This window comes from Toxotes jaculatrix, chromosome 2 (genome assembly GCF_017976425.1).
Source record: "Toxotes jaculatrix isolate fToxJac2 chromosome 2, fToxJac2.pri, whole genome shotgun sequence".
Classification (NCBI taxonomy): domain Eukaryota; kingdom Metazoa; phylum Chordata; class Actinopteri; family Toxotidae; genus Toxotes; species Toxotes jaculatrix.
The window spans coordinates 5,585,785-5,601,991 of record NC_054395.1 but is presented as its reverse complement, the minus strand read 5'-3'; the positions used below and the strand labels follow the sequence as shown (position 1 = coordinate 5,601,991).

Sequence of the window (16,207 nt, the reverse complement as noted above, 5' to 3'; positions counted from 1 at the left end):
CGCTGCTCTGACGACACACCTGGTTCATATATAGGCACAGCGACCACCGCCGAGCCCGGACTCACGCCCTGAGCACCGTGCTACGACGGAGCAGGGCCACTGCAGCGGGGCCGTTAAATGAGGAGCTGTCAACGGGCGAGTCGTTTTCTCCGTTCCGTCGTTGTCTTCTTTAATTTTCCGTGCCTCCTCAGCGCTATACGGACTGTAACCCACGGACTTTGACTGTCAGCCGCCGCGCTGTTGAAGCGAAGTGGCGGAGGGAGGTGAGTGAACATGCGGGACGTGAGTTTTATTATTTAATAGCTCCTCCACCATATATCTGAGTCACACCGGCTACTTTTCTATGTGCACTGACTGTATTAGCATATGTACGATGCCTTTAGACAACTTTTATATAACATTTCTCACCCATTTGAGGCAGGCGTGCTATCGGTGGCGCTTTATTTTGTAATTTCTACATCTCATCTCAGCCAGGCTGCTTCTCCGTAGCTTTAAATGTAGTTAATTAATGGTTACAGTTAGCGGTGGTTAACCGCGCTGATGTTAGTGTGATACTCCGCACGTCTTTCCTGATATGTATTCAAACAGGGACCGTGGTTGGCAGCAGTAGCTATCTAACCCTGAGTTTATAACAGTTTATAACAGTTATCTTCCACAGCAACAGCTGTAGTAACTTTTCTTTTTACTCAGAGAGTCGGTGGTTGACCTTAACTCTAGACTGGCCCTCTGTAGACGCCACTGTGGGGGTAGCCTCAGTTTTCATGCGGCAGCTTAGTTATGGAGACATTTCTTCTTCTTCTTAAGTCAAAATGTCTCGCCTTTGCCAAGCCCTTCAACACACACACACACACACACACACACACACACACACACACACACACACACACACACACACACCTGTCCTGTCAGTTATGTTTTGGGAATGTGAGTAAACTGGTTTCTCGGCGTTGGGCGCGACACATACTTTTGGTAAAAGAATTTGAATTGGAGGAGAATAAACAAATTATAGCCGAGGAGGCCTGATCTGAAATTAGAGTCAGTAACGGAGGCTCAGTGTACTTGTTGACAAAACAACGGCAGTGTGCTCTGAAAATGCCGTGAAGCCTGTCCCGCCCTTACACCAGGGGGGGGGACGGGACATTAAACTATCCGGGCCTCATCTTAGTACGACTCCTGGGCTATAATGAAAGCCTTCCCTGACAGTGTAAGCGGAGTGGAGAGGTGTGTCTCCTGTCTAAGCTAAATATAAATCTAGAGGTGACTCTGTTCATTTCCCTTATACAGTGCTCACACGGTACTTCCCTGTTTCCTACCTGTTGTCTGTATTCTGGCAACAGAGCCTGAAAACACAAAGAAAGGAAAGCAAAGTGTACATTAGCAATGTAAATTGTTAGACATATTAGCTGACCACTGTGTGCACTGTGTCATAGCAGCTGTCAGTATGCTTTTATATTGAACTTTACTTGATCACAGTTTTTTTTTTCTGTTACCCAAATCTGTGATTACGTAGATAATATAATTATGTGCAATTAAGTTCAGCCATAAGCCCGTAAACCTAAAAAATGTACTTGTTAGTAATTATATGCTAATAAAGAATGAAGCATTATAAATTATGATTAAGAATAAACAATATAGAAACTAAGTTTGTATAAATGAGGTTCTGAAACTAAACACAGGTGCAGGCAAGTTGAAACAGTCTTTTTTTTGTGTGTGATTAAAAAAACAGGAGCAGCTTTGTGAACAAGCTGATGTCAGGACCAGGTGTTAACACTGGATTAGGAGAAAAGGCTTTTGAAGCAACAAGTTCATGAAATGATAAAGATGTGATTACTTCCCTACAAATCGCAGCCAGATAAGTTTTTCTGCAGAGTCTGATTAACGTTCTGACTATTGATTTGATCAAGTGAAGCGAACACCCAGCAGATCCATAATAGCATGCAATGTTGTGGGATTTGGTGGCTCAGAGTGTCACAGGGATATGTTCAACAGATTAACAGTGAAATGTCCTTGACTAAACTTTACTTTGATCAGTATTTGACACACACACACACACACACAGTAAGTATGAATTTATAAATGTATACAGTGGAGTGAGCAGCTCGTTTATGCCAAATCAGGCCTCTCAATACACAGTCCGTCCAACCTGTCCCTGTGTCTGAGCCCTCTGAAACATTCATTAACTATTGGCTGAATTATTTACTGTTGTTGTGACTAAGTTACACACCAGTATAATGGATGAGGTATCCACTGTGTGTGCATGTGTGTGTCCTTGTGTGCATGGGTATATGATAGGAAATGCGACGTCATTCAAGGAAGAAGAATCTTGTTTTGGCGGTGCTCCTTCTGGTCGGGGGATTGTACTTCATTGGCAATTCAGGTTTCTTCATTACTGTAAGTACACAGACACACACACACACACACTTAGAGGGCAGAGCCAGTAAGGGTCATGTCCAATTCAAGCTTTAAAATGAGGCTTTACATGAAAGCATCACTTAAACTATACTTGCACTGCTCTTGCTTTACAAAATGTGGGTATTTGTTTTGCAGGGCGTGACAAAGCCACATGAACAGATTCCAAATGAGTTATCTTGGCAAGCAGCGAGGTTGGTTAGTAAGGAGTCCTGGGTCGAACAGTCAGATTACCTGCCACTCAATGTGTCCTATCAGCTGCTTGCCGGAGCACCATTTACTCAACAAAGTGAGTGACACACTTAGTCTTTTTTGCGATGCTAAGGTGGAAGCTGAATCGATTGTTACTATGACTGTGATATGTTTTTTTTTTCCTTACTGAACATTGCACAGGACACTAGGTCAATAAACACATGAGCATTTTAAAACCTGTGTAACATCACATGCATTTGTATTTCTTTATCTCTAACTTTTTATCCTTGATCTTAATCTATATTGTACACTAGGCTTTAGCACAGCCCCAAGAGTGTGCCATCCAGCACTTTACTCCATTTACCCCACATACTTTGAGCATGTGACAGATAAAATCGTCCACACTAATTTGACTGTCTGTGGACTGTGCCGCTCTGTTGCTGGCAGTGACCTCTGACCTCACTGTGGAGTCTGACATAAAAGGAGAGGAGTTCAAACAGATTAAAGAAATAAAAAATAAAAATAGAGTTTAGACTCTTCAGTGCCAGAAGATCGTAATCTCGCAGCGATCACTCATGGTGTGTGATTATCACATCATTTACTTGGCTTCCATAAGAATTCTCATCTAACTTTTGGCACAGTGTGTATGGATAATATAGATAGTATATATTGATAAAAGATGCTTCAATTTCAAGTAGTGTAAAAAGTCATTCATCCTTTTTAGGAGCAGGAGCTGGATATCGCAGCTTTAAGTGCATCCTTCCCAGACAAACAGCTCAGAGTACAATCAGTGTTAGAGATGAGTAGCAAAACCTACAACCTCAAACTTCATGTTTCTGTTCTGACATGTTTCAGGGTATTTATCTATTGGATTATCATCGGTAAAGAGGAAGAAAGGCAGCTATCTGATTCCCACCTTGCAGGCCCTCTTCTCCCAGTCGTCTCCTGAAGAGCGCTCCTCCATGGTGGTAGTCGTGCTGCTCGCAGATTTCGATGTCAGCTGGAGAGTCTCTACAGTCAGGGAGATCAAAACTGTATTCACCTCAGAGCTGGAACAAGGCCAGCTGGTGGTCCTCCATGTTCCTCAGGACTGGTACCCTCCTATTACAGGTGCAGTGTCTGTGTGATCCTACCAGTGTGCAAATACAAATTCATTCACATCAATGTGACGACTGTTTTGATGAGGCTGTGATACAGATGAAGTCTCTCTGATTCTCCTGTAGGTCTAAAGAGAAACTACAATGATGCTCCAGCAAGGGTATCATTCCGCTCCAAGCAGAACGTGGATTACTCCTTCCTGATCCATTACAGTGCCAGTCTCGGCCAGTACTACCTCCAGCTTGAGGATGATGTCTTCTCTGCCAAAAACTTCCTCACCACCATCAAGAGGCACGTTGAGAAGCAAGAGGCAAAAAAGACCACCTGGGCAATGCTGGAATTTTCCAGCCTCGGCTACATCGGGAAGCTGTACAAATCAGCCCACCTTCCTCTCCTGGCCCGCTTCCTCTTCCTCTTCTACCAGGAAATGCCTTGCGACTGGTTGATGTCTCACTTTCGAGAGCTGCTGACTCAGAAAGAGCCGATCATCTTTAAACCCTCGCTGTTCCAGCATATGGGCACTTTCTCCTCGTTCCAGGGGACATACAACAAGCTAAAGGACAAGGACTTTGAGGAGGATTTCTACACCAACCCTACAGCTGAGGTTTATTCTGATATGTCCACCTACCAGAAACACTTCCCCAAACTGGCTTGGGACGCTGGGGAAGGATTCTTCTGGGGACGCTCCCCAGAAAAAGGAAATTACCTGACCGTGGTGTTCACAGAGTCCACAGTGGTGACAAGCATATTTGTAGAATCAGGGTCAGGGGGTAAGGACCTGCTGGAGTCAGCTCAGGTGGACATAGGCCACAACGTGGTCACCACCGAGAAAGGGGAGAAGAGCTGCCAAGAGTTCCAGTCAGTGGGGGTGTTAGAAAATGGGAAGTTTGAGTTGCAGGAGATGGACAGAAAGTATGGATCTGCCTCTTCCTGTCTGAGGATACAAGTCACAGCTGGGCAGAAGGACTGGGTGATTATTAGGAAAATCAGGATCACAACAAAGCAACCTCCGCACCAAGCTTAGGTGTCAATTCTTCGTCCTTCCAGATGAATAATTTCATCTGCAGGACCTTGTATGCAGAATGAAGTTTAGTGCCTTGTTAAACTGTTTCATTGATGAAACAATTCAGTGCTTAATGAAAGTGTGTAAAGCTACTGTCAGTATGAAGAAAATATTTGACCAAGCTCTGTGATGTTTCTTCCGTATAATGAAGAGATTTGTATATCCAGTAAATCCATCGTGACTCTGACGCTGAGCCGTGCACTGGAGGTGGCTCTCTGTATTGTCCATTGTTTTCTAAATGTTGAGGTGTGGAGGAGGAAACAACTCGCACTCACACTGAAATTCACATGGTTTTCTAATGAATCGTGAGGACAGGAGGGTTCTGTGTGGCAGAGGCAGTGTGTGGTGTATATGAGAGCAGAATGTTGGAGCGTTCCTAATCAAACCACTGACAAATACACACGTACTAATGCTCAATTCTTGGTTCCACTGAGGAGAGAACAATAGCTTATTCTTTTGCAGTGTTTAATGACGCTGAAACTCTCACTCTTAGTCTGGTCAGCTCAATGGGTATACCCTCAACGGAACAATAAGACATTATAGATGGAAACTGATAAAGTAGTCACCAAAACAGAAGTAGAAACCCCAGAGAAAGAGGAGGGAGGATACAGGTGCTTCCCTAAGTAATCATGATAAGTCATACAGCCATTAAAAATATATTTTAAAAGAAGCTTTCAGGAGTTGGAAACAATTTGAGTTCAATCAGCCATCAAGTCAGAACTGCTACAGTTAAAATGCATTTATTTTTGTAGGTATTGTTTTCATCCACTAGAGAAAGAAGTTCACTGGTCTTGCTGTGCGTCTCTGTGTCTCTGCTTGGAGGACGATGGTGCTCCTTGGCTGGCTGCTCTCTCTGAGACATTGCTCACTGGCGTCCTCTTGCCAGTTTCAGGCCTGCTGTTGGTTTCCTGTCCAGCAGCAGGCCTCACAGCTGGCTCCTCTTCAGCTGCAGAGCACTGGCTCAGCGGCCTGTCTTTCCCAGCAGCCTGAGTAGCTTGTTTGTCTTCAGTGGACTGGGCGACAGATACAGCCACAGCGGCCCGCGAGTCCTGGTTTTGGCTCGCAGTTCTCTCACCTCCTGTAACAGGGAGGTTCTGAGATGCTGGTTGGGCCTCGGATGTGGAACATGGAGCAGGACAGTCCTGCTGTATGTCCCCCTCAGTCTGAAAGTAGTGAGAAAAGAATTGTGGTTAACATTAGCCACTGTAAGCTACTGGTCATACCACAGGGTTAGAAATGCTTAGAAATGCAACTTTTCAAAGAAGTAAAAGGAAGATATTTCCTCAAAGTTAGTTTCACTGTAAAGAGATAAAACAGAAAAGGGCTTGTCAGTGGTCAGTTGTGTCAGACACTGACTGCTTTAGATAAAAACCTAATGTCTGCTCGAGCATGTGTGGTTTATGCTGCGGACAGTCTGACTACTCAGACTGGCTTTGCAACTCTTCAGTTTGTGTATGGGATGCATCAGAGCTCTCTCAGAGGAAATACTCAAAGCCCGTCTGTGTTTTTCCTCTGGTGCCTGGGAATGATTACGATAAGACAAATCAAAGAAGTTCCAGGAAAAGTGTGGTTATTATAGTGTTTATACTGTTTCAGAAACAGTTCAGGGGCTTTAGTTTCCCCGGTCCTGGTCAATGTACTCTTAAATTGTAAAAATATCCTGACAGACATCATCACTTTTGTAGCATTAGTAGAATCTATAACCAGCATAATACAGTAAGCTGAACAGGAAGCAGGAGCAGATATGTGCCACAGACAGTTTGCATACTATTCCATGCAGAGTGATGAGAGAGAGCTTTTCTTGTGAGTAATCTGAGGCAACACAAGTCCAGTGCACAGTAACTCTGAGTTACATAGAAATACCAAAAAATCTGTGATCTTATTTGTGTTTTGCTTCTCCTTCACTCCTCAAAAAACAAACAAGCAAATAAGACAATAAGGCTAATTAAATGAAAGTACCAAGAACTGTAGAGTGTTCAGTTGGCAGTACAGTCAGTATCAGAATTAGGTCTAAAATGTGAAACATCCAAAAACCTATTTTGTTTTTAAACTTTCACATACAAATCTTAAACTTGTGGAAAATAGTTGCTCTAAACCCTCCAACCTCAGATTAAATGTTTGAGTGGTCCCTCTCATCTGCAGAGCCAAGCTCCACATTATGGTGGACTGGTTTCAGCTCAGCTGACCCCACCTCTGAGAGGCCCACCACCTGCAGGCACCACATACTCCTTTTTTTTTTTTTTTTATTCCCAGAATCTGGCCTGTAAACCTTTTTGTTCAGGAATGCATTGTCTTGTTCATTGTGTCATGAACTCGATCCCTCCCCTGCCCACAGCCACTGTGTGTTTACTCTGATTTTTTTTTTTTTTTTATAATATTTGCTTCATTTCTCTTGTTATGATTATAAAAATAAATAAATTGAATGAAATGTTCAGTACAAATAAAATGTATTACTCTTAATATTAGTTGCTGATGGATGTAATCACAGCAACAGTACTGATCTGCTCACAGTACCAGATCAGTAGCATTGTTGGGAAACACTGTATTTGTCCTGGAGCATGTAATTTTACTCCGTGTTGCGTGAAGATGGTTTGAGTCTTTACTCAAACCTGTGTGAGGCCTTTTACCAGGAAACTGCTTGAACTTTATACAGTGTGGTTAACTGTGACGACCATCACGCCCACGAATCATCCACTGTGTGAAAACAGTACCTCCTCTTTAAACAGATCTCATGAAGAGATAAGATGAGACCAAAAAAGGCAGGAGTTCATAGAGAAGCTTCCTGAATATCCTGTAGAAAGCGTGTTTCAGACTTCAGGCCTAACCTGTTTGACAGCATCCTGCTGCCTGTCAGCGTTTCTGCTGCAGCTGTGTGGTTGAGACTTTCCAGCATGTTGTGGGTCAAAGCCCCAGGACTTCAGCCTGTTTAGACCCTCCACAGAGCGGCCTGTAGGGTTGATGCGGTGGGCTGGGATACGAGCAGGTAGATCCCAGGTCCCCCTAAAGTTTGGCCATGCACTGCCTCTCTGTAGCAAAATAAATAAAATATGTCTATATATATATATATATATATATATATATATATATATATATATATATATATATATATATATTTATGTTTATATTATATATTTGTGTAGTCATTTACAAAGCTAGTTATATGTTTGCTATGCACTCACCTTAACCACTCCTGGCAGCAGATGTCCTCTGTCATTGGCAATAAAGGTGGTGCGACCCTCCTGTGCAGTGGGTCTCTGCTCACACACACACACACACACACACACTGACCTTAACTCGTGTCTCTCATTAAATTTTCAGATGACAGTACTACTATTGAAACTACCCAGCAAAGTGAAAATCCAGCTGGTGTGATACAACGGGACAGGACTGCTGATGTAACGTTAAGCTGCTCTACCTCTTCTAAGCGCTTAGCCTCACACCAGTTCTGCAGCCTCTGCGACTTGAAGGCGCTGTCGTACTGAGGGTGGAGAGTGTAAGCTGGGTCAGGGTCAGGGCGTATGAGCGAAACATGACAGCATAAATGTTTGCTGATCCCCATTTTTATCAGTCAGAAGGCAGATATTCGTCTCACCTGATTTGCTGAGTAACTGGACGACATGTCTGCCTCTTCCCGCAGCCTCCCCGTCTGTTTTTGTTGACCTGTTGCATAGCAACACAATCAAAGTGAGGTTTTTTTTTTCTTTTCCTTGACGGACATGGCAACACTGAGGTACCCACTCCTGGAGAAAAGAACACACCGCTAATAAAAAATTAATACATCGGAAAAACAAACACAGCTGGTGAGTGGGTTTATTGACTGTTTTTGTGGATAAATTATGTGATATATAATAGATCGACAACTTTTATCACTGCCTATTTGCTGTGTTCCGAGTCCTTCTGGTGGCCTCCAATGATATGTTTAGATATTGCGTCTTTCTTTTCGTTCATGCCATTTGATTTCTTACATACTGCTTCCGTTTAAATGTGCCTTTGCTCCTCGCTCTTTGAAATATATTCACAAGCGACATTTATTTTGGAATCGATGACCGGAAACCCCACAATTTTTCTTCCGGTACCGAACGTCCCTAGCAACCGTGCATGTATGCTAGCAACAGAATGGAGGGAAGGCAGTTCTGACGTCCAGGGAAAACGGTAACGAGCATTTGTCAGTATATAACAAGGGGCGCAGCTTGGAAACAGGCAAGGCGGGCAAATGCTTGGGGGCCCCAGGCCAGAAGGGGCCCCCCGAAGACTGACCAACTTTGAATCATTAAGGCAGTGACAGTGGTAGGCAGTCGCAGACCCCCTAAAGGGGCCCCCACCTGTCACAGGTGAGAGCGACATTGAGAAAAAGAAGAGAAGTTATCCCTCCCGAAGCAAAAAAAAAAAAAAAAAAAAAAAAAAGAAAGAAAGAAGAAAAAAGAGGAAGAAGAGAAAGGAAAGCAAGACAGTGTAGAGTATAATACAGCTGTTAATTTAGCTCAGAGCAGCTTAGTGTGTCATTACACAAAAAGGTTTTTTGAAGTTCTTTTGTTATTGTAAGTTGTTTAATTATTTATGTTGTTATTGTTTTGTTTGTTCTGCTTTTTCTATTTTTAAATTGCACGTTTTTATATGTTCATACTCTTATGAGAGAGTATGAGAGAGATGCCAATGTGCTCTTTTGAAATAAAAAATGTTTACATTTCACATTATTTATTCATATTATTTATTATGTAAGGGTGATGAAAGCTGGTTGGAGGGCCCCCTAGGGACTCGAGAGACACTAGTATCACCTCTGTATATAACACATGATGATATTACAGGCCCTGCAGTGGACAGAGGAGAAGGAAATACTTAACACTGTCACTGCATTTGACAGCTACTTAAAAGTACAGTGCTTAAAAGATCAGACAGGACAGATGTCAGTGAAATAGTCTGTATAGGCTGCAAGCTGATGGTATATCTACACGATTCTTTTGACTTCCTGCTCAATAAGCAGGTGGATATTCAGGCTAAACAAACACTCAAAAGTAAGCGAGCAGAGCTACAAATCTGGGATGAGTACTAGGATGACAATAAAACCGGAAGACATTTATGTAATATTCAAAGACCATTAAGACATGTTGGTGCTGGGATGATGGAGGGCAGGAAATGAAAGGGAAGAAATTACCATCATCCGTCTGAGAACAGGTCATAAAGGACACACCCATATATTATATAAAATAGGCAAGCACCCAACTTGTAAATGCACACACACAACCAGAAACAGTGGAGCATGTACAAGTTGGGTGCTTGCATACAAGACTGAGGGAAATTAACTTCTTCAGTCGAAATACCATGGATTTTTACTGTTACTGTTACTACTCTATTGGGGAAACAGCAGACAAGATATATGGTGATATTATTTATGCTATGATTTAGCTAAAAGAATCTTTTTCTTTCTTTCTTTTTTGCACAATCTCTTGTTTCACTCCGGTCCAGTCGGTGGCGGCAATGCACCTCTAAGCTGGTTTTTCAACTAGCTAATAAACACCAAAAAAAGGAGGAGGTCCAGCCAACTTAAACTCCAGCTTTGTTTACCTACCAAGTGGCAGCCCACCTTCCTGCATTGGTTTGTGACTGGGCGACAGTGACAGCTATGGTGCTTCTGCAATTCGTGTGTCTGTGGGTCCTGACTCAGTCTGGAACAATGTTTGCTGCTGAAGACGGTGAGAAAACCAAAGACTCTGAGTTTTCTGACAGGATACAAACTTTAAACTTAGGGGCTGTGGAGACACAAAACTACGACACCGCGCGCAACCGTCACATCCTCATTAATGAAAACTGTTTGATGTAATATGAATCCTAATGATTAGCACAGAACAATACTGAGCCATGAGCCTCCACGGCAGCAGGTAACGGTTTTGATTACAGCGTCTTTTCGATGCCTCATCTCCTGCACCCTCCTCACCCGCCTCATGAACTAACGGTACCCAATGTTCCACGCACACGTCGGGATGTACAAAAATCATCGCACACGTGAAATGAAATGCACTCTCATTCTCACTGAGAAGAAAACACTGTCGGATGATCATACTAATTAACAATAAATCACGTGAGAAGTTCTAAAATCGACAAGGTGTAGACAGTTACATGCGTGCCATATAAATGGCTGCGTGAAGTCGCGCGTAATTGCGCAACAATGGCAGCTTTGGCACAATTAGAAGATATCGCCAATAGAAGAGTTCGGGGGGAGCGTGTCTTCAGGACCGAGGATGACGACTGACTTATTATGTTACCGAGAGCGATCCTTCTGGATCCCTGCGCTGAACTGGCCCCACCGTTACAGAGGGAGACTGGGAGGAGTCGCGTCTTGCCAGTGCTAAAAGGGCACCATCAGATAATGAATGCATTAATAATGAAGAAGGAATGAATGCATAATGAATGAATGAAGCATTTTCATTCTAAGAACGTGCAAGTTATCTGTGATGCGCAAATGTGTCTCACAAATGTAGTGTCTCACGTTGGTCTGTTTCAACTCATGATTCATTGATCCTGCGGAGTAGTAGTGTTTTACTACCACCAAATAAAATATTTTGCCTTGTCTCCACCTCCGATACAAGTACATCAATTTCACATTCTGTTTAATTCTTCTTCATTTTTGAAGTTTCTGGTGTGTTTGCCATTGTTATTTGGACAAAAGGTGAAACGTATTTATACTCATTTGCATAGTTATTAATGGAAGGAGACAAGGCGGCCCAAGTGGCACGGGCAGCTACGCACAATTCCAAGTCAGTCGGGATGTATCACGAAAAGCTGCGCAGGAACAAATGTACGCACGGATTTATACATCTTAAAATTTCTGGGCGTACGTACTTTCCCCAGTTTTGGGCATACGCCATCTTTCAGTAAGAAAGCTGCGCAGTCCTTCGTACATGAGGCCCCTGGTCACTTGTGGATCCTCTGTGGTTCATGATGTGACCCCGCCCTGTGCTCCAGATGAGCCAGACTCCTCTGGGTTGTCTCCAGCTCAGGTGTTCAGTCCTTGGGCTGTACAGTGGTTTCGAAAAGCAGGGCGAAGGTGAAGAACTGTGAGGAGGAGGAAGAAGAAGCAGACTGAGACACTGAGCAATTCAGCAGTGAAGCAAACACTGATGGAAGAAGAACAGGCCGCAGCAGAAAGAGGAGAGAGAGAGGAAATGTTGAAAGCCAAAGGACTCTGAGACCTGAGACCATGAAGATTTTTGTGTTGTCTGTATGGAGCCATTTGTTATGGTTATGGTTATGGTCAGTTACAGACAGAGAGACATTGTTCTGGATGGTTCTTTAATTTCAGTAAAGCTCTTTTTGAAGCAGATCATATGGTGGAGCTTCTGTTTTTGCTTCTTCTGTAAATGAAGGAGGTAAATCCTCCTTCATTTTTGTCTCACAACAGCATCATTTAACTGAAAGTGAAGAATGTGAATGTTCTTGGAGAATAAGTTTCAGAATAATATTATAAATATATATATAAACAGGTGCAGATTTGCAGTCTGACAGTACAAAGGGTTTGCTGAGGAAAATGCGGTCGACAAGGTCAAGAAACAAAAAAGGTTTTAATATATGATAAGTTGAAATGTTGTTATAACAACAGACATCCACACGTCTGTCTTAACTTAATCACTCTGCATGTAAACAAACTGATTTACACATGTTTTTATTTTTCAGGGCCAAAGATCATCAGCGTGATGGAAGGAAGTGATGTAACGTTACCTTGCTTCCTCAGCACCAACAAGAGCATTGTGGGACAACGCTTTGAGTGGAGGAAAGATGGTCAGAAGGACGTGTTCCTGTATGAGGGTGGCCTTCATTTCAATAATGGTATAGTAGGTCAAGATCAGCAGTTCAAAGGTCGTGTCTCACATTTTGAAGAAGAACTGAGTCACGGAGACGCCTCCATAACCATCAGAGATATTACGGTGGCGGACAGTGGAAACTACACCTGTCACTTTATAAGTCTTCAAAGTCAAACCTTTCACATTGAACTTCTTGTTGGTGAGTGCTTTCATAAAACTCTGATTATTTACTGATCAGACTGGTTTTAGAGTCCCACATGGACTTTGTCTTCTGACTCTTTCACTGTAAAAGCTTCAGTGTGCTTCAGACAGAGAACCTTTCAGGTCATCAAAGAGCGTCTTAAACCCCCCCTACTCCTTTTTGTCGCAGAAGAAACTGAGCAGAAATTCAAGAGTTGTCCAGATTTTTTTGTTGTAAATGTGCTTATGTCATAGTGTGAGGCAGAAATAGTGTTTGCAGTTGTGAATATTTCCTTTATTGTGTGTAGTTGTCAAAAAAGTCTTTCACATATTGTGTTCCATCTGTGTGTGCAGGGATGTGCAACCAGTGTTTGTATTGTATTGCACTGAGTTTTCCTCTTAAACACGCTGTAATCCACAGATACTAGCAGAGGGGGGTGGACAAAAAGATCCTGGTGTTACACATCTGACCCTGTAAATGTTCTTCATAAGATATTGTTGATGTTCACAGTTTCAGCTCCAATGCCAATCATCAGGATACTTGGTGAAACAAAGAATGGGGCACTGCTGCAGTGTGCGGTTCTTGGTGCTTTTCCCAGACCTTCTGTACAGTGGAAGGACGGAGCTGGAAACATCCTTCCTGCTGAAGAAGCACTGGTCTCTGAAAGAGGAGGAAAATACAACATTATCCTCCAAAGTACTGTGAGCAAGACCGACTTCTATCGCTGTGCAGTCACACAGGAGGAGATCAGCCATCAGATTTATTTGGAGACATTTGTACATGTTTGTGGTGAGTTTCTTCATATTTCTGTTTTTACAAGTAAATAATTTAATTGTTCTTTTTTTTTTTGTTAGTTTTCAAAAATAAGAACATTTGTTCAGACTGAACACAAAACAAACTGAGATGAAGACGTGTGTGTGTGTGTGTTTTTAATGTTTCAGGCTGATTTGGGTTTGTTCTGAGGCTCAGAGACTCCACTTCATCCATCTACAGAGGGAAGAGGAAGAATGAGAGGATGTGGAGGGAAACAACAGAAAGAAATGGAGTTTAGAGTGAACTCTGAGATCAGTCTGATCACTCACTGTCTCACACACACACACACACACACACTGCACACACTGCAGGAGAGTGTTGGTTTGGTTGATTCCAAGCAGAACGTCCTTAAAATCCAACATGAGCATTTGACTTGAAGTAAAAATGGAAATGAAAACAACAGTGAAACTGTCCATGTTCTGATATCTGAATCTGCTCACAAATCCTCCTCCTCTGAAGCGGAAAGCAGGAGTTAACAAATGTTCACCACAGAATGGGAAAATAAATCCTGAAACATTGAACCTTAATTGACTTTTATTAATGAGTTCAAAGTGTATTTAGCTTGAAGAGCTGGAGCTTCCTGAGACTCGTGCTGCATCATTCAGACTGTGAGCTGACTGACCACCAAGAAGCACGTAATGATCTGAATATTGCTGGGCAGTCGTCAGTGGCGGAAGAAGAACTCACATCCTTTACTAAAGTACTAAAAGTACTAATACAACAGTGTAAAAATACTCAGTTACATATAAAAGTCCTGCTTTCAAAATTCAGTCAAAGAAAAGAATTACCAGCAAAATGTAGCTGAAGTGTCAAAAGTTTACTATTTTATAAACTATAGCATCAAGTCAATTAAACGTCTGGGATACTAATCTGGTCCGTTAACTAGCAGAGGGGGTTGTTATTCAGTTTCAGCTGCTTTGGTGTTAATGAAATTAACAACAGGTGCACTAAAGGGGCAACAATGAGACAACCCCCAAAACAGGAATGGGTTTACAGGTGGAGGCCACTGACATTTTGTCCCTCCTCATCTTTTCTGACTGTTTTTCACTAGCTTTGCATTTGGCCATTGTCAGTGTCACTGCTGCTAGCATGAGGTGATACCTGGACCCTACAGAGGTTGTACAGACAGTCCAACCCCTCCAGGATGGCACATCAATACCTGCCATTGCCAGAAGGTTTGCTGTGTCTCCCAGCACAGTCTCAAAGGCATAGAGGAAATTCCAGGAGACAGGCAGTTACTCTAGAAGAGCTGGACAGGGCCGTAGAAGATCCTTAACCCCTCAGCAGGACCTGCTCCTCTGTGCAAGTAGGAACAGGATGAGAACTGCCAGAGCCGTACAAAATGACCTCCAGCAGGCCACTGGTGTGAATGTCTCTGACCAAACAATCAGAAACAGACCTCATGAGGGTAGCTTGAGGGCCCGACATCCTCTAGTGGCCCCTGTGCTCACTGCCCAGCACCGTGGAGCTTGATTGGCTTTTGCTATAGAACACCAGAATCAGCAGGTCCCCCACTGGCGCCCTGTGTTTTTCACAGATGAGAGCAGGTTCACCCTGAGTACATGTGACGGACGTGAAAGGGTCTGGAGAAGCCGTGGAGAACATTATGCTGCCTGTAGTAACCAGCCTGTATTTGTTTATGACTTCAAATACTGAACCTAGCTGAGGCTGGGCTGATTTAGTGGACAGCATCAAACACTTAGAAATACGCAAAAATAAACATGACAACAAAACCAACCACATCTCATCGCTGATTCACCACTACTGCTGATTTTATGCGATTTAATGAGATTGTGCCGACAAATATAAAGGCCTCCTGAGTAAAACTGAAACTGTGTCATTAACCAAACTAAAACTTAATGACTTGACTGAGCTCAGTTATACTTTCTGTAAGATGACGTGACTGTGGATTTAAACAGGTTAAAACTGGTCATGGGTGCATATAAATCAGATTAGCACCAATAATTTAATGATTCAAGTTCTTACAACGTTCAGAGACAAACTGAGGGAGGGTTTGTCTCTCCCTCAGTCTCCCCTGTGTTCACTCAACAGATCATTACCAATCTGCCAAAAGAGCTGTGAACCGGTGTGATGGGATTTTATGACGGACTTTTACCTGTATCATAAATCTCCACAGTAACTGTTATATCCGGGTTTGATCCTCAGAAATCAGTGTTTACCTTCAGCTGCTACTTCAGAGCAATACTGTTCCCTCACTGCTGAACCAGTACTCCTGTTAACACTGTTGATGTTTAAATAGTGATTGAAACCATCAGTTTCTAAACTAAACATAAAGAAACCAAACGAAAAAAGGTCTATTGTGGTCTGCAGTTACACTTCACCATTCAGTAGAAGTGAATGGATGAATGCTCTTGTGGTCTTGAGCCTGTGTGTTGTCAAATCTGCGAGGACGGTGGGAAATGAAAGGTTTTAGACACGTGGACTGACAGTGATGCTCTTCAATGAGAGAAAAAACTCTGTAACATAAACGTCAGGTCACTAACTCACATTTGGAAAGTGCTTTTTTTGGCACACGATCAGGTTAGTCGAGTTGTCTTATCTATGAACTTTGAGCCCAGTGAACAGCAGCCCACACCGTCAAAGGTCTTTGATTCTATAATGTGAGGTGTTTCCTCTTGAAACTGCATCAGACAG

The 16,207-nt window shown here is 42.8% G+C and overlaps 3 protein-coding genes across 5 annotated transcripts; 2 read left to right on the top strand and 1 right to left on the bottom strand.

Moving 5' to 3' along the window:
- Positions 1-31: 31 nt before the first annotated feature.
- On the top strand, positions 32-7,598 carry LOC121192382 (alpha-1,3-mannosyl-glycoprotein 4-beta-N-acetylglucosaminyltransferase C-like). Of its 2 annotated transcripts, XM_041054062.1 has the most exons (5): positions 32-263; positions 2,293-2,391; positions 2,548-2,698; positions 3,457-3,711; positions 3,825-7,598. In XM_041054062.1, exons 2-5 carry the CDS (start codon positions 2,296-2,298, stop codon positions 4,721-4,723), a joined length of 1,401 nt encoding a protein of 466 aa, XP_040909996.1. In that variant the 5' UTR covers positions 32-263; positions 2,293-2,295; the 3' UTR covers positions 4,724-7,598. The 2 variants fall into 2 exon arrangements, with proteins under 2 accessions (XP_040909996.1, XP_040910004.1); XM_041054070.1 differs by lacking the exon at positions 32-263 and having other exon boundaries at positions 272-2,391.
- Positions 5,545-8,653, bottom strand: cfap126 (cilia and flagella associated protein 126). Of its 2 annotated transcripts, XM_041054089.1 has the most exons (5): positions 8,355-8,653; positions 8,178-8,240; positions 7,942-8,016; positions 7,588-7,788; positions 5,545-5,925 (listed from the first exon to the last, which is right to left on the bottom strand). In XM_041054089.1, the coding sequence occupies exons 1-5, from the start codon at positions 8,379-8,381 to the stop codon at positions 5,545-5,547; spliced, it is 747 nt and encodes a 248-aa protein (XP_040910023.1). In that variant the 5' UTR covers positions 8,382-8,653. The 2 variants fall into 2 exon arrangements, with proteins under 2 accessions (XP_040910023.1, XP_040910017.1); XM_041054083.1 differs by having other exon boundaries at positions 8,178-8,401.
- A 1,649-nt stretch (positions 8,654-10,302) lies between these two features.
- LOC121195097 (butyrophilin-like protein 10) lies at positions 10,303-15,072 on the top strand. The gene is made up of 4 exons (XM_041058334.1): positions 10,303-10,452; positions 12,431-12,757; positions 13,250-13,528; positions 13,681-15,072. The coding sequence occupies exons 1-4, from the start codon at positions 10,383-10,385 to the stop codon at positions 13,683-13,685; spliced, it is 681 nt and encodes a 226-aa protein (XP_040914268.1). The 5' UTR covers positions 10,303-10,382; the 3' UTR covers positions 13,686-15,072.
- The last annotated feature ends 1,135 nt before the right edge of the window (positions 15,073-16,207 follow it).

Coding starts and splice junctions, on each gene's coding strand:
- LOC121192382 (XM_041054062.1), top strand. CDS start 2,296: ATGCGACGTCATTCAAGGAAGAAGAATCTTGTTTTGGCGGTGCTCCTT. Junction 2,699..3,456: donor AGCACCATTTACTCAACAAA/GTGAGTGACACA, acceptor GACATGTTTCAG/GGTATTTATCTATTGGATTA. Junction 3,712..3,824: donor CTGGTACCCTCCTATTACAG/GTGCAGTGTCTG, acceptor ATTCTCCTGTAG/GTCTAAAGAGAAACTACAAT.
- cfap126 (XM_041054083.1), bottom strand. CDS start 8,321: ATGGGGATCAGCAAACATTTATGCTGTCATGTTTCGCTCATACGCCCT. Junction 8,017..8,177: donor AGGCTAAGCGCTTAGAAGAG/GTAGAGCAGCTT, acceptor GTGTGTGAGCAG/AGACCCACTGCACAGGAGGG. Junction 7,789..7,941: donor TGCTGCCAGGAGTGGTTAAG/GTGAGTGCATAG, acceptor ATTTTGCTACAG/AGAGGCAGTGCATGGCCAAA.
- LOC121195097 (XM_041058334.1), top strand. CDS start 10,383: ATGGTGCTTCTGCAATTCGTGTGTCTGTGGGTCCTGACTCAGTCTGGA. Junction 10,453..12,430: donor AATGTTTGCTGCTGAAGACG/GTGAGAAAACCA, acceptor TTTATTTTTCAG/GGCCAAAGATCATCAGCGTG. Junction 12,758..13,249: donor TCACATTGAACTTCTTGTTG/GTGAGTGCTTTC, acceptor TGATGTTCACAG/TTTCAGCTCCAATGCCAATC.